This window comes from Diabrotica virgifera, chromosome 3 (assembly GCF_917563875.1).
Source record: "Diabrotica virgifera virgifera chromosome 3, PGI_DIABVI_V3a".
Classification (NCBI taxonomy): domain Eukaryota; kingdom Metazoa; phylum Arthropoda; class Insecta; order Coleoptera; family Chrysomelidae; genus Diabrotica; species Diabrotica virgifera.
In genome coordinates this window covers 193,414,575-193,435,996 of record NC_065445.1, presented here as the reverse complement: position 1 = coordinate 193,435,996, position 21,422 = coordinate 193,414,575, and the positions used below count along the sequence as shown (strand labels likewise).

Here is a 21,422-nt window from a genome sequence, read left to right as displayed (position 1 = left end):
ACGTTGTCAAATAAATTCTCATTTAGTTTGTGTTGTTTGTTTGTGTAGTTCTCTTAGTTTGTGTTCTAACTGTATACAATTACCGGTAATTGTATACAATTACCAAAGCCGACGGTAAATGTGGGAAATTATTTTCAATTACCTATCTACTTTTACCGGTAATTGTATACAATTATACCAAGGACCAGCGGTAAAAGTAAGTAAGATGATGAAATAAAAACAATAAATTCCAACAGCTATTCAAGAATTGTGATTTTTATTGAATTGAATTAAAAACAAGAGACATTTTGTTTAACCTGAAGTGAGCTTTTTTGCCTGAATTAATACTACTACTTTACTTACTTACTATTTGTTGTGACATAGCAAACTCTTATTGAACTTGGAATTACACAACTTTTTTTATGTTTTACACACAAAACGTTTTTAATGTTTTTAACATTTTCTTCGCTTGCTTTTCAAGATCTTCTTTTGCACGTGAATCTCGCTTCTCTGAAATTTGATTTGAAAATCAACCAATAAGACGAAACTCTCCCGATAAAATCTCATATGGTGTAATTATTCTGCACGGTAATGATCAGCCTTATGTTTTCAAAATAGTGAAAGATAACGAATAAGAAATCTACAACGAAAGGGATAGAGGATATTAGAAAAACCACCCTACAGGCTCGATTTATCGCCTTGTGATTTTCACATCATGAGGCCACTTAAAAATACGCTAAATAGTAATTATTTTCGAGCAACAGCTACCAAAATTCTTTAATTTATTTTATGGTGGCTCCTAGCTTCTGAGCCAACTTAGATAATTAAGGGTTGGTTACCCCCCGACCATAAGGGTTGATGTAGTAAATAACTCTCACAGTTAATACATTTATTTATACGCGGAGTATTTAACGGTAAGTAGCTGGTGGTATAATATTTGCTTAATGCGATGTTACCCGCTGGAATCTCAACTGCCAATTGAATAATCTTTTCTCCGTGAAAGTATAATTAAAAGTCGATTGTCGTGTTTATTGTTTTGATATAAACAAAAGTGAGAGTGATATCAAAACTGCTGAATGGACTAGATTATAAATAACATATACTAATTATTATTGCAACTTGACCTTGTATCAAAACGGCATGCATTGATGTGGTAATTTAGGTCAATCGTATTTATTAAAAACAAACATATTTGTTTTTACCACGGGCATTTAATTATTAAAGAATTTGTCTTAATAAGATGTTTACTGAGATGCAGTGTATCCCAATACAATTTAAGCAGAGTATACATCGGTTGGAAAAACAATGGAATAAGTACCATCATTTTGGTGATAATTATTTGTAGATATACTTACTTACTTACTTGGTCCTAAGCCTTTCTACCTTTAGGTGTAAGGCTGGTGGAGTTGAGTTTGGCATTGTAGTCTCCATGCTTTCCGATCTTGCGATAGGTTTCTTGCACTTTCCAATGTCAATTCCTTCTTCTCGACTTCTTTCCTGATTTCATCTATCCACATAACTTTTGGTCTTCCTCTTTTGTTTTTCCCTGCACTCTCGTTTCGAACACTCGTTTTTTTAGCCTCTCGTTCGACTTTCTACTAATTGTTTCGTTTCGTATTGTGTCTGTCCTCTTTCTGTTTGGACTCTGGATTTTTGTCTCCCCGTCAATGTCCATGTCTCGCTGCTATACATGATTGTTGGTCTAACTACTGATTTAACGACTGCAGTTTTTATTTTCTCCGGTATCTCTTTTTTCCCCAAAAATGTTGTTTTTATAGTGTTAACCCGCGAGTAGTCGCGCTGTGAGATTGAATCTCAATTTTTATCCTTTTTCGCGATAACTTGATGAAAAGCTTTGCAATTTTGAAAAAGTTTCGTGAGTGTCTCGAGGAAGGGTGTAGTAATGCGTAGGAATTTTTTTTCTTCTTCTTCTTTTTGTGGAATTTATGGCTTTGGGGAGAGCCAATTAGCTTTAACCCGCGAGTAGTGGCGCCGTTAGATAGAATCTCACATTTCATCCTTTTTCGTAATACATACAGTAAAATTTGTCAGTAACGGCCACTAAAAATGAAAGAAATATTGGCCGATATAGAAAGGTGGACGGTATTGCCAGTTTTTGTAGTCTACATATAATTGGTTTGGGAAATTTTTAAACTGGCCGTTAGGACAGGTGGCCGATGTTGGCAGGTGGCCGTTAACACAGGTTTTTTAATAAAATTGTTAGAAATATATATTTTCAATATAAAAAGTAGATAAAAATAGTACAAAATAAAAATTTGTTTTAAATTCGTATTTTGAGATAGAATCTCACACAAGCTTCCTGTTCGTCCCAATCTCTCGTTTATTTCCATGTCTTGTTTACCATTTGATTCGATTATTACTCCTAGATGTTTAAAATATTCCACTTGCTCTAGTTGCTTCCCGTCTAATTCTATTGCGCGTGTCTTCCTCGTATTTGAAATTATCATTGTTTTTGTTTTCTCTGTATTAATTTTCATATTTGTTTGATAGTTCTTCTTCTAGGATTTCAAGATTGTTCTGTAAGTCTTCTCTGTCTCCCCTTTCTTCTTGATTACCTTCTCACTTACTTGTCTGAATGTGAATATTAGGTCTTGCATGCTTCTGTCCTTCCTGAATCCACACTGTGTGTCGTCCATAGTATAGTTGTTTCTATTTGGGTTTTTATTATTGCCTCTATTATTCTTGCAAATACCTTCCCAGGGATACTTGATATGGTAATACCTCGGTAATTATTACAGTTTCTCTTGTCTCCCTTTTTGTGTATTGGTAATATAATGTCTTTCTTCCAGTCCTTTGGTAATTCTGCTCTATTTATGATATCATTCATTAGTTCTTTCATGGTATCCATTCCCTCTGTCCATGTCCCCATGAATATTATCATTTCCGGAGTGCATTTGTAGAAATATTTACCAATAAAAAAGATTAAGTTTTCATTTTAATGGCATATAAAACAACATAATGCTATTCCATATCCCACCAGAATGAAAAGAATGAGAACGTTCTCTGGTTACACCTCCGAGGCTTCTACAATTTGCAAGCCATACGGATGCTGAGACTAAGGAAGATGAGGGAATTCTACAATTTACAATTCACGTCCCATCTGCTCAGCGCGGTAAAGTTCCAAGTATTTTTGATTTACCAATAACTTTTTTCTGGACCAAGGATGAGTTTAAATTGAGCGTAGCCTATGTTTGTAAATTTTTTTGTTATATCCTATAATAAAAGATTTACTGGGTTGGGATAAAGTATGGAACCAAGCAAATATCTTTAAAACGAAAAGAACAATATTTATGAAACTTTGCATGCAAGTACAGTGAAGCAAAAGGCAGCTGATGCCATATTTTTGTTACTACTCCACATCCGGTTTCACCGGAAATACCCTTAACTTATTTGATTTAATAGGGACACCCTGTATATCTCTGCAGATTTTAAAAGAACTTTTAATTTTTAACTGATTTATACCAAAATTGGAAGAAAAAATTTGGAAAAAAGGGTCTGTAGATAATTTTTTGTATTAATACAACGTAGTAGGAAATAAACGAGTACATACCGTCGTCGTCTAAACTCACTAAGTCCACTTTTGTTAAAATTCAGTTAAGTGTCCTGATAGATCCACAATATCAATTTTCAAAGTCTGGCAGAAATACCGAAGTCCTAGAAAGTACGTAGAGATGTTTGCCAAAATCACTGAATATGCATAAGTCCAAAATTACCATTTTGTTGTCCAGCAGAAGTCATTCAATGTTCGTTATTCAGATCTGTTATTTTGGACTTAGTGACTTTTGCCGCGACGACGACGATACCATCTATACTCTGTACTGTAGACTAAAATTATTGTTTACATGCACTGCCTGACTTACTTGAATTAAGTATAGTAGGTAACTGTTACTGAACTAATTGACATAAAAAAGTTGTATTAAAAATGGTTTATTTAAGTGACAGAGATCGTATTGAAATATTAATGATATTCAGTTATGGTGAATTTTCATTTTTTAGAGGTGAATTTTCCAAATCGATGGATTTGGCGTAGAGGATTCATGGAGTGGCCCGCTCGTTCTCCGGATCTCAACCCGTTAAATTTTTCTCTTTGGGGTTATCTAAAATCACATGTTTTCGATAGGCGACCAACATGCTTGCAGGATTTGAGACAAAGAATAACTAATGAATGTGAACTAATACGTGGAGAAATCTTGCAAAGAGTGACTCACAAATTTATTTATAAACTTGCAGGTTGTCAGGGGGTGAACGGAGAGCATTTTCAATATTTGAAATGATTTTTTTTATTTTTATGATCATTGGTCTAACGTAAATTAATTAACCTATTTTTTAACTGTAAAGAGATTTATGTATTTCTCGTTTTAATAGTTTTTTCTTCCAAACTTGGTACAGTTGAGTCCGCGAGTCTTTACACGTGCGTCATCATTTAAAGCATACGAAATAAGTCGTAAATTTATTTCACGCAATAACAACTGACAGAAAGTGACTACTGTTCCGATTACGGGTTTTATTATAAAATTTGACGTTATCAAATATATAAAATGTCAAATTGTAAGTTTTGCTTCAAAATTTTTGTGCAGAACTACAGCTACATTTAAAGTAGCTTAATAAATTATTTTATTATTATTGATTAATAAATAAATAAACAATTTTTAAAAAAATTCAGTAACATATTTTATTTTTGTTATTTTATTCACTTTGACGGAAATCTAAACACAATCATTTCTTTATTGTGTGAATGACGTTAGCTTTGTATGTTCTAAATATTAATTGCCAAAATATAATTATTTACCACAAAATTGCAAAGCCCAATATAAAATTAGTTGTGAAAACAACTGTTTGTGTAATATAAAGAAATTTCAAAACGCAAAAATTCGACGAAAACCGCAAAAAATTCAACTGACTGACAGCCACAAAAGTAAACAAAGCAGAAACGTCAAACAAATTGTGCTTAAAATATGAAAACACACCGAATCGTCTTTTTTTGTACCTATCTCTTTTCAATGCACTGAGTCTAGATGGTTCATAAAAATAACATGTGTTTTTGCTTAATAACAAACGGCAGCTAGTTTGTCATGAATTTCATGCGTGGAAGAGAATGATGCTAGATAAGAAGTATTTGTTTTATCTCGCCAGGTATTAATGACGCACGGGTAAAGACTCGCGGACTCAACTGTATGTATGAATTAAAAATAACAAGTTCTTTTAAAGTCTGCAAAAATATACAGAGGGTCCCATTTAAAGAAAATAAGTTAGGGATATAGGAAACATATTTCCTGTGAAACCGGAAGTGGAGTAGTAACAAAAACTATGGCATCAGATGCCTTTTGCGTCACTGTACCTGCATGCAAAGTTTCATAAATATTGTTCATTCGTTTCAAACTTCGTTACTTTATCCGAACTCTGTATAATGGACTTTGTCACAAAAGTTGATCATAGTAAATTCTCGTAGGTTTTATATTACGTGAACACCCAAAAGATAATACCATAAAAGTAATGCTGAAAGGAAGAATTTTACCTCCCTATTACGCTAATCTTACAAGTCTGCATATGAAGGTTTGGGTCCAGATTATGGTTGTTAAGCATGTACCAACAAGCATCGAGAAAACCAATAACTCAGATGCAATTGTTTTGCGGGTAAGTTGACAATAAAGTTTTGATTAAATCGGTTAATATAATCAGGAAACAATATTAAGTTGTAGTTAAACAGTGCATATAGTGCTATTCAAAAGTCTCCTTCCCCTCCCCTCGTATCTTTTGAACGGTTAGGGGAAGGGAGGGCAAGACGGAAGGCTAACTTTATAGTGTGTAAAAAATGAAACAACGTAATACAAAACTTTAATTTTAATAATTCTTGAAAGAGACCTTATACAGTTACAAAAGTCAGCCATTAAATATTATTAATAATAAGTAGAATTTTTTTATGAGTAATTAAAAAATAATGTTAAAAGTTCCATCTGGCCCTTACCCTGAGGGCAGGATGGAAAGCTTGTTCGGTCAAGATGGAATGTAGAGGAAAGCACTACATTTTACAGTTTACACACATAAAACTGCCATCTTCTGTGTCGGTACACAATTCATGTGCTCAACCATTACATACAGGACATTGTACCCAGTCCTCTGTGGGCGGTTCCACATAACGTTCACCACATACACAGAACACATCATTTTGTGAAGACTGTTCTAAATGTTGTACAATATTTTTAACTTTTTCTGTTTTTGTTTCTTTTCCTTTACCTTTTCTTTTATTCTCGCAGGTTCCTATTTCCTTGCTTTTAATTTTGCCCAACTATTATCTTCCAACTTGCCCTAAGTTGCAATTTTCCATCTTGCCCATATGCCCCTTTCCAATAATAATATCAATATTTTAAAAATGCTTTATTATTTCTCTTATTTAAATATCAATTCAGATAACCTGTACCTAATAGATACTTTGTATAAATGCATAATAATAATATTATACACCTTGTTTAAATAATCCTATCACAGAAATTCAACAATTGCGTAATATTTAACTGCGAAAATAAGAAGGAAGCGTGTACACTCATTAGCTGACCTGAACTGACTAAGCCGTCGTTTGTAATTGTAAATGGAATAAGAGAGAGGTTCGCCTGCATCTGTGTGAGTGTGGATCCGGGCGCTTCATTGCGCAGTTCGGGTTTTATAGGTCATTTCCATCTTGCCCTATCCTTCCATCTTGCCCTCCTGTCCCATATACTTCTTATAATAGTGAAAGGACACCACACACATCTTATGTAACGTATAATGTCACTCAAATGAAATAAAATTTACATGATTGGTCTCAAAAGTACAATAATTTCATATCATCGCGTCAACTCTGAATTTTAATTAATACCGGCGTAAATTGTAATTAAAGTTTATCGAAATCACATTTTTGAACTCCACGAAACTGACATTCATAAATGCTATTAGTCTAGCGGCTGTTGAAAAGAGCTTACCTAGCGTGAGCGAAGCCGATTAGAGGAAGTACGACTGATCAAATTATACCTACTTTATTATCAATAATATTAAGATAAGAAAAAAGTAAGCATCTGCCTTAGTCCCTCAGAAAGATTTATGGAGTGGCGCATTACAAAATCTTTTTTCTCTCTTTGACGCACGTTCATTCCCATTGGACTGTAGATTTATTTAAATCATATTACGCCGTTATTATAGAGTTAACGCAATGATATAGAATTATTGTAATTTCGAGACCAATCTATTCATGTAAATTTGATATCATTTTAGTGACATTATATTTTCCATGAGATGTGCGGTGTTCTTTGGAGGCAGGAAATAAACTGACGTAGGCTTCTCGTTAGGCATACCTTACGTTAAGAATAAGATTTAGTAATATTGTAATACACAGATACACATGACCTCAACCCCTACCTTATCTTTATTTTTAATTCAACACGTCACTTAAGGTTTCCCCTATCCTCCTTTTCGCTCTTAGGAAGGTGAGGATAGCATAGCAGGGCATATGCAAATCTTCTTAGGACCTACCTACAGACCGCGCGGAATATCCCTATGTATCGTGCACTAATGAACACGTCCAGGGATGTTCCGGGTCGGAAGAGGGGGTGGTTTTAGTTGGTAGACGGCTGGTTATGGGGGGCAGGCGGGACGCATGAACCATACTCCGGTCTGTGGGCCCCAGCGTGTTCTCCTTTCCTGTCCGAGTCCAACAGTACTAGGGACACCTTCCCTAGTCTGCTAAGACCGTTCAACCTCAATCCAAAAAAAGACTTCCCGTTACGCTTCTCGTATTACGTTACAGAGTCACTGTGACCGATAAATTGTAAATGAGACCTTATCACAGTGATATCTCGTTAGAAATTAGTGAAAATACCTATTCAATCATATTAATTTTGTTTTGGTTTAGGCTGGTTTAGATGAAAAAATTAAATACAGTCGAACCCGCTAATTGGAATAGCCTTCGTGCCAAGCAAAAATATTCCTTCAACCAGGATATTCTATTAACTGATCACTGATAGCTAGTATGGGCCATTCCATGGTATTGGTCTGTTCCAGACCATCGCGACAACGAATATTTTAGTGTGCAACATAAGAAGTACGAAACTAAATTGCAAATTACATTCTTGTTTATTGGAATAGAGCCATTTACTTTCGTTCTTCTTATGTTGCACACTAAAATATTCGTTGTCCCGATGGTCTGGAACAGACGTATATTCGTGAAATGGCCCATAGAATCGTTTCGGTACCTAAAATTTTTATTCCTTTAACCTGGATATTCTTATAACCGGTATTCTAATAAGTGGGTTAGACTGTAAATGCTAAACTTGTAGTTTCGCATTTAATTAAAACAGATTTAATTACCAGTTCTTATATTAAGTGCTTAAAATGCACTGCATCTACTTCCTGACAGTAATGCATCCTATTGCTAAACTCTTGTCGTACTCGTTCAAATGTGTCTGGAGAAATTGCCCTACATTCTTCAACAATTCGTTGTTTCAAAATGTCAATACAGTTGGGTGCTGTAGCGTAAACCTTAGAGATCAAGTACCCCCACAGAAAAAAAATCTGATGGTGTGAGGTCCGGTGAACGAGCTGGCCACCGAATCTATCCTTTATCTACCACGATAGTCCTCATCTAGGTAACGTCTTACTGGACCATAATAGTCTGCAAGAGGATCATATTGTCGAAACGTTATTGCCAAGTTGCAGAATTCATCTGGATTATCTTCCAGAATTTTAAGAACTAACGGCCCGATTGCGTTTTATAAGATTGCCAAGTACACTTCACCGGATTTTCTTTAAAAAAATTTAATTCTCTCTATTTTTGTTCATGTATTATTTATCTATTTATGTCGTAAAGTTAACAATAAAATTAAAGTTGATTCAATAATTATACTTAATTACTATGTGTACATGTGTGTGTGAACTGTAACTATCGTGTTTCTAATAAAACTTAATTTATCTTCATTGTACTTCATTTATTTTTCTTGTAAAATACATAATGCTTTACGATGGTGAACGTAACAAAATTAAATTATTCTATCATATGGATATGTAGGAACAGTATTTGACATCCAAATGTAGTACCGGCATTTATAATTTTTTTAATGTGTTTTGACCGTTGTCCAGTGTGTGTTAAATATTATTTGTTAAATTTGCCCTCACTCCCATCAAACAAATGTCACATTCTAATAGGATACCTTCCTGATTTGCCGAAATGCCCCTGTATAATATGACCCTTTCGCTCTATACAGAGTGGTCCTTAAGTAATTGTACAAAAAGAAACAGTAGATTCTACACTCTAAAATATTACGATTTAATCCAACTTACCTTAATAAAATGTTGATATTAAGAAAGATACAGGGTGGTACAGTTAAACTTTTTTTTTTATTTATTATTGAATATTTCCTGACAGGTATGAGATAACAACATGAAATTTGGTATGTGGGGGTTTTTTGGGTCGAAAAAACTAAATTCCCTACAAAAAATTATGTATCCAGAGGGCACCACATACGCCTTTCAGCACTCATTTATTACGTTCAATTTTTTTTATCCCTCACTTTGTATAATTTTGACACTAAAATTTTTATTCTCCTATTAGTTTTACTTAAAAAAGGTATACCTCTTTCATCTCCCTAAACTTAACCGTTTTCGAGATAAACGCATTTGAAATCTACGATATACCATCTTTTTTAGCATAATATTGTAGTTACACCCGAAAAATAACTTAAAACCATAATAATTGTGCCAATTCTCAAATTTATGTCATTGCATCGCAAATTCCATTTGAAGAAATTTGCGATACATTTTTGGATAATTTTATGGTTTTAAGTTATTTTTCGGGTGTAACTACAATGGTATTATGCTAAAAATGATGGTGTATCGCAGATTTAAAATGCGTTTATCTCGAAAACGGTTTAGTTTAGGGAGATGAAAGAAGTATACATTTTTTAAGTAAAACTAATAGGAGAATAAAAATTTTAATGTCAAAATTATAGAGAGTGAGGGATAAAAAAAACTGAACGTAATAAGTGAGTGTGAGAATTTAATTTTCTCGACCCAAAAAACCCCCACATACCAAATTTCATGTTGTTATCTCATACTTGTCAGGAATTATTCACTAATAAATAAAAAAACAGTTTAACTTTACCACCATGTATCTTTCTTAATATCAACATTTTATTAAAGTAAGTTGGGTTAAATCGTAATATTTTAGAGTGTAGAATCTACTGTTTCTTTTTGTACAATTACTTAAGGACCACCCTGTATAGGAGCGAAAGTATACTTGGGTAAAATTTAATAAACTAGGTGCTCTAAACCTTCCTTTTGTTTCAATAAATTTCATATATTCGAGCGTTAAACTTTCCCCTATCTTAATACAAAGTTGCCTGGACGTCTATCAAGATATATGCATGTTTTATTGACTATAATAAAGCACTCGACAAAGTGCGACATGCATGTCTTAAAATCAAAGAACATAGACTACAACGACCTCAGGATATAATAAGCAGCGAGCAAAAGTACGTGTTAACGAACAGCTGTCAAAGGAAATTGAAATAAAACGTGGGAAGAGGCAGGGATGCATCTTGTCGCCAATTTTTTTAATACCTACTCGGAAGAGATCTTGAAAGAGCTCTTGAGGATGAAACAGTAAAGGTAGATGGAGTTCCCATTAACAACATTAATATGCTGATGGCACTGTCATCTTAGCCGAAAATATTGGAGATCTTCAGAAGCTGGTGAACCAGAATAGCGAAGTTTGACCAAGAACACGGTCTAACAATGGAAGTCAAGAAGACAAAATTTATAGGAATAGGTATCTTTTCATAAACGGAACCAATATCGAACGAGTAGAAAAATATGCATACCTTGGAACACTAATCAACTCCACAAATGATTCATCATCATCATCACGTAGCGTTACAACCCTGGGTGGGTCCTGGCTGACTGTGCAACTTTCTTCCAATTTGTTTGGTCTTCCATCAACCTAGGGTCAAATGGAATGTTCATTTTTAGGAGATCTGATTGGATGTTCTAGAATGCCCCCAGATACTTAAAACGTTGTACTCTTTCGAAATTGAAGGTATTGACCATCACATTTTGTCCTATCCTGTTTTTTCGTGTCATTCTATTTATACATATACAGGGTGTAACAAAAATACACGTCATAAATTTAATCGCATATTTTGAGACCAAAAATAATTCGATTGAACTTAACTTACCTTAGTACAAATGTGCACATAAAAAAAGTTACAGCCCTTTTAAGTTACAAAACGAAAATCGATTTTTTCGAATGTATCGAAAACTATTGGAGATTTTTTATTAAAAATAGACATGTGGCATTCTTATGGCAGTAGCATCTTAAAAAAAAATTGTAGTGAAATTTGGACACCCCATAAAGATTTTATGGGGGTTTGGTTCCTTTAAACCCCCCCAAACTTTTGTGTACGTTCCAATTAAATTATTATTGTAGTACCATTAGTTTAAACCAATGTTTTTAAAACTTTTTTGCCTCTCAGTACTTTTTCGAAAAATCAGTTTTTATTGAGATATTTCGAATATTTGTCAAATCCACCACATATTTGTATATGGTTAAGTACGATTATGGAGACTTGGTAATATGAACATTTATTTATGATTTACATTTTTAGAGCTATTTTGAACCATATTAAAAAAAAAGTCACATCTCGATAAAAGATGCCTTTTCGAAAAAATACAAAGAGGCAAAAAAGTTTTAAAAACACTGTGTTTAACTAATGGTACCGCAGTAATATTTTAATTGGAACGTACACAAACATTTGGGGGGTTTAAAAGAACAAAACCCCCATAAAATTTTTATGTAAACATACTGAAAAATAAGCCTCAACTCGATAAAAACTGACTTATCGAAAAAATACTAAGTGGCAAAAAGGTTTTAATATTAATAAATTTAACTAATGGTACCACAATAATAATTTAATTGAGACGTACACAAAAGTTTGGGGGGGGGGGGGGGTTTAAGGGAACAAAATCCCCATTAAATTTTTATGGGGTGCACAAATTTCACTATAATTTTTCTTTAAGATGTTCCTGCCATAAGAATACCACATGTCCATTTTCAATAAAAAATCTCCAATAGTTTTCGATATATTGGAAAAAATCGATTTTCATTTTGTAACTTCAAAGGGCTGCAACTTTTTTTATGTGCATATTTGTACTAAGGTAAGTTAGGTTCATTCGAACTATTTTTGGTCCCAGAATATGAGATTTCATTTATGATCTGTATTTTTGTTACACCCTGTATATTTCGTATTCTCTTCATTAATCCTCAGCCCTACTTCACTTGTTGCTCCTTCCACCTTGTTGAAAATGGCTTTTGTGGATAGGATGGAGTCTCCAACGAGATCAATGTCATCTGCGTATGCTAGTAATAACTTGGGACCTTGAACCGATAGCAGTTCTGTTTTTATTTCGGCCGACCTCATGGCTTTCTCTAATACAAGGTTAAAAAGTAGTAGAGATAACGTATCACCCTGTTTGAGTCCACTGTTGATTTCGAAGCTGTCGGAAAGTGTATTATTTACACGTACTTTTGATATTCTACCCTCCATACAGACTTTAGTCATCCGAATGAGTTTCTTTGGTATTGAGAACTCCGCCATGGCATTCCATACTTGGCTTCTTTTTACGCTGTCATATGCCTGTCGAAAGTCTATGAAGAGATTGTGTATGTGTCTGTTATACTCCCATCCCTTTTCTATAAGCTGTGAATAGTTGATCTATTGTGGATCTGTTTGCCCCAAAACCAGCTCGATATTCTCCTAGGACATTTTCAGCATAAGGGGTTAGTCTACTAAGAATGATGTTTGAGAGGATTTTATATGCCGTGTTTAAGAGTGAAATTCCTCTGTAATTCGCGCATTTTGTTTTGTCCCCTTTTTTGTGGATGGGCACTATGATGTTTTCCTTCCATCTTGGTGTTATCCTTTCTTCTAACCATATCTATGTTATTAATTGGTCGATTGCTGGTATCTCGTCCGTACCCGGCGCTTTGTGATATTTCAACTTATTTAAGGTCCACAAATAATTACTTCCAAGTAATCAAAATCAGAATATAAAAGGCTAGAGCAAATTTTAACGAAATGAGAAAAGTGCTCTGCAAAAGAGATTTGAAATTGGACAGAATTAGGTCTGGACTTTATTTTATTGATTGGAAGCTTCGACCTTAAACGCGGCATTAATGACAAAACTAGAGTCATTCGAGCTATGGATGTATAAAAGAATTCTGAAAATATTTTGGACAGAACACGTCACAAACACAGAGGTTCTGAGAACTATTAAAAAAAAATGAAAATCTTAAATACCATCAAAACAAGAACATTAGAATATATCGGACATATTACACGTGAAGAGAGATAAAACTTGCCCCAATTGATTATGCAGTAGGGTGGTGCTAAAAAAGGCAAGTTGATAATTCTGTGTCGCTATAGTGCGGAAAAGTTGCGATTGGTAATTACAAGAAAAACAAAAAAAGAATTATTGAAATCGGACTTCATCTTCCGATCCCGCAACAGGCCTAAAGATTATGAAAAAAATGAAATTTTACCTTTTTTCAAAAAAAATTATTTCTCCCTGGTGTAAGTTTTATTTATCGCTATAGTAAAATTTATTTACAGTTTGCATGGTAGAGTACTAAAAAAAATTGATTTACGCATTTAACGAATATCTTCCAATCCCTCAAGGTCAATCGAAATCTAGAAAAATTTGAAATTTTTGATGATTTTGATAAATTAAAAAACATTTAGTTATCTAATTTTTCTGTTACATTGTGAAGCTCTTCGCTTGTTTAGATAGTGTATGACAATATTTAAACCACCCAGAACTCAAAACGAGGGGGTGGTTGTAGTTCTAGCTCCACACGCACCCCTCTCTCCAACCAACCAATGAGTGTGTGTTTTTTACATTATTTACATATGTACATTTCTTTTTCATCTGTTTGTGTCCAGCTCTTAAACATCAACTTTGTATTGTGATTTCTTGGTAAAATCTGGCAGCATGAACCTTGATTTAAATGTTTTACTGATGAATCCATCTGTTGATTGGGGCCCACATACATTAGCATTACACGATGCATTAGCGTGGGCAACTTTAGACACCGCTCGTCAGCTTGCATGTGGCAGGAACAGTTTTGTATATTCCAGTCTGACATGTCTCCCGATGTAATGCAAGAAGTTATATCTTCATTTGAAAATCTTCGAAGAACTGATGGAGAAGATAGTTTTGTAACACTCCATTCTATTATTTCAGTGTAGTCCTGTGCTTGAAAATTTAAAGTAGGAGGGATGAAATTTTTAATACTTTTGCCCTTGACTTTAATCTGTCCGGCTTTTAACACTCTCCTTTGCCCTAGCTCTTTAATGTGTTTCCTTTCTCCCTACTACTTGAAATTTTGAAGCACATGACTAAACTAAAATAATAGACTGGAATTTTGCAAGACTATCTTCCCCACCACTTCTTCGAAGAGTTTCAAATGAAGATATAACTCCTTGTATTACATCGGGCAACATGTCAGACTGGAATCTACAAAACTATCTCTGCCACAAGCCAACTGATGAGCGGTGTCTAAAGTTGGCCACGGAAGCATCGTCTAACGTATAGATAAGGGGGTGGGGTGGTCTAATGCTAATGTATGTGCGCCTCAATCAAGAGATGGATGCATTAGGACAACACTTAAATCAAGGTCCATGCTGCCAGATTTTACAAAAAAATCAAATGCAAAGTTGGTGTTTGAGAGCTGGACACAAACAGATGAAAAAGAAATGTACATATGTAAATAATGTAAAAAACACACACTCATTGGTTGGTTGGAGAGAAGGGTGCGTGTGGAGCTAGAAGTGCAACCACCCCCTCGTTTTGAGATCTGGGTTGTTTAAATATTGTCATACAATATCTAAACAAGCAAAGAGCTTCACAATGTAACAAAAGAGTGAGATAACTAAATGTTTTTTAATTGATCATCAAAAATTTCAAATTTTTATAGATTTTGATTGACCTTGCGGGATCTGAAAATATCGGTTAAAAGCGTAAAACAATTTTTTTTAGTACTCAACCATGCAAAGTGTAAATAAATTTTACTATAGCGATAAATGTGTACTCGAAGGACAAATAAATTTTTTTGAAAAAAAAAGTTAAATTTTATTTTTTTTTTTTTCATAATCTTTAGGTCCGTTGCGGGATCGGAAGATACAGTCCGATTTGAATAATTCTTTTTTTGCTTTTCTTGTAATTACCAATCGCAACTTTTCCGCTTCCGCACTATAGAGATACGGAATTATCAATTTGACTTTTTTCGCACCACCCTATTATGCAGGGAAAGGTTCATGGAAAAAGAAGCACAAGAAGACATAGAATATCGTGGCTACGCAACCTGAGGGAATGGTACGGATGTACATCAAATGAACTTTTGTCTATTGTCCGAATAGCTATGATGATTGCCGATCTCCGTCTCGGAGATGGCACTTGAGAAAGAAAACAGGCAACATAATTATTTATACAGTGCGCTGGAATAAGTGTTATCCCCCCCCTTATTAACATATTTAATTTTAGCACATAAGCAAAATGCTCGGATAGGTCAATATTTATAGTATATTATAGCAACAATGTTTCGAACTTTACGCGATCCCTTTTCAGGTGACAGCTTTTGAAATACTGTTTACAAAAATGTATAACACTTTAATCTTTTTTGAGAGCGTAGGCGCAAAATTTCGGTCGAACTCTTTTTAAACGCATTCATTTTTTTCAAATCCTGAGAAAACTAAGTATATTTGAAAAATTTGAACACAGAATGAAATATTAGATTATGACTGAGGGCTGACAGTCCCTTAGAATAAACAAGAAGTTTCTTTTGAATGATATATTTGAAATTAAAAATCAGACTAAATTTTCTCTTTTTTTCACCCCTGTGACTTATTAAAATAAACATTATAGGAGTTCTCAGGTACGTTCGACCATCGATAACACTGTAATATTTAATTCTGCGTTTAAATTTTTTAAAAATATTTATTAGTTTTTTCAGGATTCGAAAAAAATGATTGCATTTAGAAAGAATTCGACCGAAATTTTGCGCCTAGGCTCTCAAAAACGATTAAAGTATTATACATTTTTGTAATCAGCATTTCAGATGCTTTTAAATGAGGTGTTACATGATATACTTTCCTATTTAAAAAAGTCGTAGTTATGCCTGTCATCTGAAGAGGGATCGCGTAAAATTCGAAATATTGATACTATAATATACTATGATTATTTTAAAAATCGACCTTTCCGAGAGTTTTGCTTGGGTGCTAAAAATAAATAAGTTAATAAGGGGGGGGGGTAACACTTATTCCAGCGCACTGTATATGCTATTTGGTATCCGTGTATATATCATTTTTTTAAGTTATTTTATCCTCATTTATGATATTATTTTTTTTAGAATATTTCTGAAGTTTGGCGATTGCCTCTCGCTAGCCATGAATTTATAAAGCAAATTCCAAAGATGGAGTATACTCAAGTGTTTCACGTGATGCCTTATCAACTGAAAAATTTTACATACTACGTCCTCAGATTACAATTTGCGACAAATTTAAGGTCTAACTTGAAGGTGTCTATGAAATATAATTTACAACCAACCAATCCCAAGGATGGTATTCTTTACGCAGCTTTAATATTGGCGGGACTCTATTTTATGATTATATTTGATGTAAGTACTAAATATCGCTTAGTATTCATACTTTATTTTTATGCATCTCTTTTCCTCTCTTTTTAAGTAGCAGGTTATAGTGAATGGGTAATTATCATTCCTAAAGTTTTCAAGGTATGGTTGAACATGAATGAGTATGCGGTATTGATAAAGACCAACCTATAATTGAAGGGCTTAATGTGAAACAATGACAAGCCTCAAAAAGGTAAAAGTGAGATATTTGACTTTGAATGTTAAAAATAATATTAAAAACTCCAGTAACAACTTTTATTGCTTTAGTTTAAATATTTCGATGCATCATGCCCTATGGGACTATAGTTGACAGCAATGTTAATCAAATTACTTGAAACTCAAGAAAAAACAGCCTTTATTTAAAAAAATGTGGCTTGTTACATTATTATATTAATAATAAATACTCAAATCTTAGATATATGTAGATTCAGAATTTTCTATTATTGACTGAGTTCGGGGTGGTTTCAACCCTATAGGTGTTAAACAGTGTTTATTTCTTTGTCTCCATCCACTTGTTAAAATTTTTGACGGGTGTGTTTAGTTTTTATTGACGGACTTTGTTCATTATCCTACAACCAAATGCAATAATATAACAAGCCACGTCATAAGCCACTACATTTATTGAATGGTAAAAATTTATTATTTAGAATACATATCGCTGGATTTTCATTACTTGTGTCACTTCCAGATTGTATATAGTCAGGGTCACGGTCACAGAACTCAATAATTATCCGAAACGCTTCAACCCATGTTCACGATATTGATGTGGCTTGTCATTATGTCGAGTAGATACTAGAAAAAACTAGGCCTATGCAATAGTGTGACCATAGATTTATCGGGCCATCTATTAACGAAGGGCTGAGATAATTTGTTAGTGGCTTGTTATACTATTACTTTAATCAAGAATAACACTAACTCTTTTTGAACTCATGTGTGGCTTGTCATTGTTTCACATTAAGCCCTTTAATTATACATTACTTGTCCGATAGAGACTCTTAAATTAATAATGAAATAATGGAAAAAGGAAAGTATTTTTAAAGGGTGTAAAAATATTTACTTCTTAGCTGAGAGCTTTCCAGTGCTTGAACTGCCAGAAGTACCACTACTAAGGAGGATAGAAAAAATGATATCAAAAAAATTCTTTAACCCATTAGCTACCGATCACGCGCCAGCGCGTGATATGGTTACTTCATTCAGGGCCTAGATTTTTGACCCTTCGCTTCGTTATCGAACGTATTCGTCTCATATTCTTGTTTTATATCTGTTTAGTATACGAAGCAATTACGTTCGATAACGAAGCGAAGGGTCAAAAATCGAGGCCCTGGTGCCGTTCACGCGCTAGCGAGTCATATGGTTACTTTAGTTAGGTGCCGTTCAACAGAATGGCTCCTAGCCGAGTTCCATCCTCTTCGACAGGTAGCGAATGGGTTAAAGAATTATTATTCTTCTGAGGTTAAAAGATTTGGAGAATGGATAAAATTTTTGTTTTTATTTAAAAAAAAAAAACTTAAAGAAAGTCTATATATTGGGACTTCGCAAAAACATGTTAAGAATTTTTGAGCATCCTAAGGTGCAACCATCCACCATCTGGAGTCCAGGCGGCTAACAGAATCAACTGACACCTTTGCCCTAAGTATTTATATTTATGGACCAATTCTATTTCGTTGAAGTCGGCTTTTCAATTTACGCTTGGTACCAGGTTTGTCCTGTATTGTGTCTTTCCAAAATTTATGTTTAAACCAACTTTCTTACAGGCATCTAACTCAGTAAACATATTTCCAATTTCTTCATATTTATTCTTTCGCGCCCCACTTCAATTTTTTGAAAGCCTTTTTAAGTACAGCCGTAAAGGGTTTGGGAGATAACGTGTCTCTCTTGTACTTCGTATCTTTGTGTAGTCGAACGGTCTCTCTCTCTCTCTCTCTCCTGTCGTTTCCTCATTATTGAGGATCGTGATTTCTTCCAATATTCCTAACAATGTTTCTCCATTGGTCTCTATCTTCAGCTACTCTAAGAGCTTCGCAGAATGAGTTTCCAACTGAATGCTTTATTTGGTTAGACCATCTAGTTGGTGATCGTCCTCTTGATCTTCTCCCCGGAACGTTTCCAGAAACAATTAATCTCTCCAAACTGTCGTCACCTCTGCGAACCACGTGACCAAAGAATTGCAGAATTCGTTGCAGACATATTGTGGACAGCCTTTTTTTTAATATTCAGTTAGTTTAGAATGGAAACGTTTGTCCTATGAGCTGTCCAAGGCATGCGCAGCATTCTTCTCCAGCACCACATCTCAAAAGCATCAATTTTTTGGCGCTCGCATGCGCGAAGAGTCCAAGTCTCTGCTCCGTATAGAAATATTGAGAATACAAGGGCATTCACCAGTGTCATCTTGATATTTTGAGAGATAGATCTGTCTTTCCAAACATCGCATTTTTTGCCATACCAATACGTCTCCGAACTTCTGCTTCACAGTTACCATCGTTAGTTATACTAGGCACGAGATAGACAAAGGTGTTTACTCTCTGGTATTCCTGTAATATGTTAGTCAGTTGAATAGTGTCAAATATGTCGACCACCATTATTTTTGTCTTAGCTTTATTGATTTTCAGACCAACTTTATTGCTTTCGTACTCAACTCTTCGCAGAAGATCATGGTTGCATTATTTTGTATGTTCGCAATCAGTTTGTACCGATTATCTATACGACTTTCCTCCAACGCTTTCATTTTGATGTTAATGTTTATCGTATCAAGTGCTTTGCGAAAGTCTAGGAAAGCCAGGACCAATGGTCAGTTCTATTTGATAGCTTTTCTATAATCCCTTTTATGCAGTGAAGGTGGTCGTTAGGGTCAAAGTTTTTCCTAAAACCTGCATGTTCTCTTGGTTGGTAAAAATCTAATTTTGTTTCCAGTCTATTTCTTATTATTCTTGTGAATAACTTGTAGAGGTGGTTTAATAGGTTTATGGGTCGATATGAAAACTGATGACACCAATTGGGAAAACAGAAGGCAAATGGTGCCCAGGGCGCAAACAACAATAGTGGCTTCGAGAAAAGCCACTAGTGATCTGCAGTAAAGAATGTGGAGACTATATTCCAGGAACCAGCGGAAGACGCACTTCGCCACTTCAATCGTCAAATGAGCATCTAGAACCAATAAAAGTCAAATATTAGATGGACAATTCGATGTAAATATCAGGATCGAATTGTTTTCTAATGCCCTTTTGTCCGATTCTTCTCGATCGACGATCGTAAATAAATGATTGAAGTGTGGAGTAAGAATATGGTTTTATTGACAGCTACTGCACTATTAGTAACTGTATATAATAGACTGCGACTCAAAATAGTCCTTTTGGCTAATTTATAATCTCATCAAAATATATAAATCATCAATTACTTGCGTGGTAACAAGAACAGTGAACTTGCAAACTACAGTTTAATCAGGCTATTGCAAAACTTAGGAAGTTCAAATGGAAATACCACGATTTGGAAATATATTTAGATTGCAAAAGGTTCACTGGACTCTAATAATTAAAATAATACCCGATATGTTTCAATTATACGCGGTGAAACTATAAAAGTTTAGGAAGTTAATAAAAATGTGAGATTACAAATTAAGGGATTAATTTGAGATTGAACATATTGGCCACTTAAAAGAAACAGACGACCAATAGAAAATGTTTAAACACATATAAGATATAAAATAATAGTAATATAACAATAATCATAACACTAATTTACTCGGTTTTTGAATTATTATCCCACCCGAGCAGTGCTACCAATAACTTGGATATTTAGAATTTATGATTCAGTAAAACTATCTAATTTAAATCTAAGCTCATTAAGTGAAACTGATCTAGGAGGGACTTCTTCTAAAGTTTTACTTAAAGTTGGTTATAATACCGTATGTCTTCGAGGTAGGGATGGCGGTTGTTTAGAAAACACCGGTTTTCGGTTATACTGGTTTTTTATCTACGGTTTAACCTGGCGGTTATAACTGTTCAAAAAGACCGGTTATTCCAAAAACCGGTGTCAGGTTTTTTAGCCATAGCCAATACCCAACAGGATACATCAATTTATATTGCACTTTACTAGATTCTAGAATACTAGATTCAAATCGATATCAGTCCATATCAGTGTAGAAATTAGTGTTGTAAAATCGGTTTCAGTTAGCTTAAAGTTTCTCATTTATGCTCGGGGGAAGAAAAATGTTCTCAATTTTTCTCTGAATTTAGTATTTTTTCTACTATTCCGGGTTTTCACCGGTTATTACTTTAAAAAGAAAAACCGGTTATAACCGGGACAAAAAAACAACCGGAAAAACCGATTATCGCAGAGGAAAAAACCGGTTTTACCACTAGAAGCACCACAGCGGTCATTTTGACTGTTTTTTATTTTTGATACTCTGTTTTACTCATTCATAGTTATTTTAGAAACTTGATAATTTATGACTGTTCCTAGATCTATTTGAAGATTATAATTTCTCTTTTACATCTACTTAGCGGAATTACTTTTTAAGATTGCTAATGTCTACCTAGAAGCACCAGAGCAGTACTTTTGACTGCTTTCTCTTTTTAACCCTCTGTATTACTCATTCATATTTATTTTACAAAATTTATAATTTGGGACTTTCATATTTATTTGAGGATTATAATTTTTCTTTTACAGGTACTTTTACAGTATAATTACATTTTGAATATAGTTAATGTCTACCTAGAAA

At 34.2% G+C, this 21,422-nt stretch overlaps 1 protein-coding gene across 4 annotated transcripts in view; it reads left to right on the top strand.

Annotated features, from left to right (window-relative positions):
• Positions 1-21,422, top strand: part of LOC114330328 (P protein-like) — a 214,929-nt gene that overhangs the window by 30,005 nt on the left and 163,502 nt on the right. For all 4 annotated transcript variants that reach the window (XM_050645783.1, XM_050645780.1, XM_050645781.1 and 1 more), the window contains 2 exons: positions 5,450-5,634; positions 16,427-16,693. In XM_050645783.1, the coding sequence (XP_050501740.1) occupies positions 5,450-5,634; positions 16,427-16,693 (452 nt within the window). The remainder of the gene's footprint in view (positions 1-5,449; positions 5,635-16,426; positions 16,694-21,422) is intronic.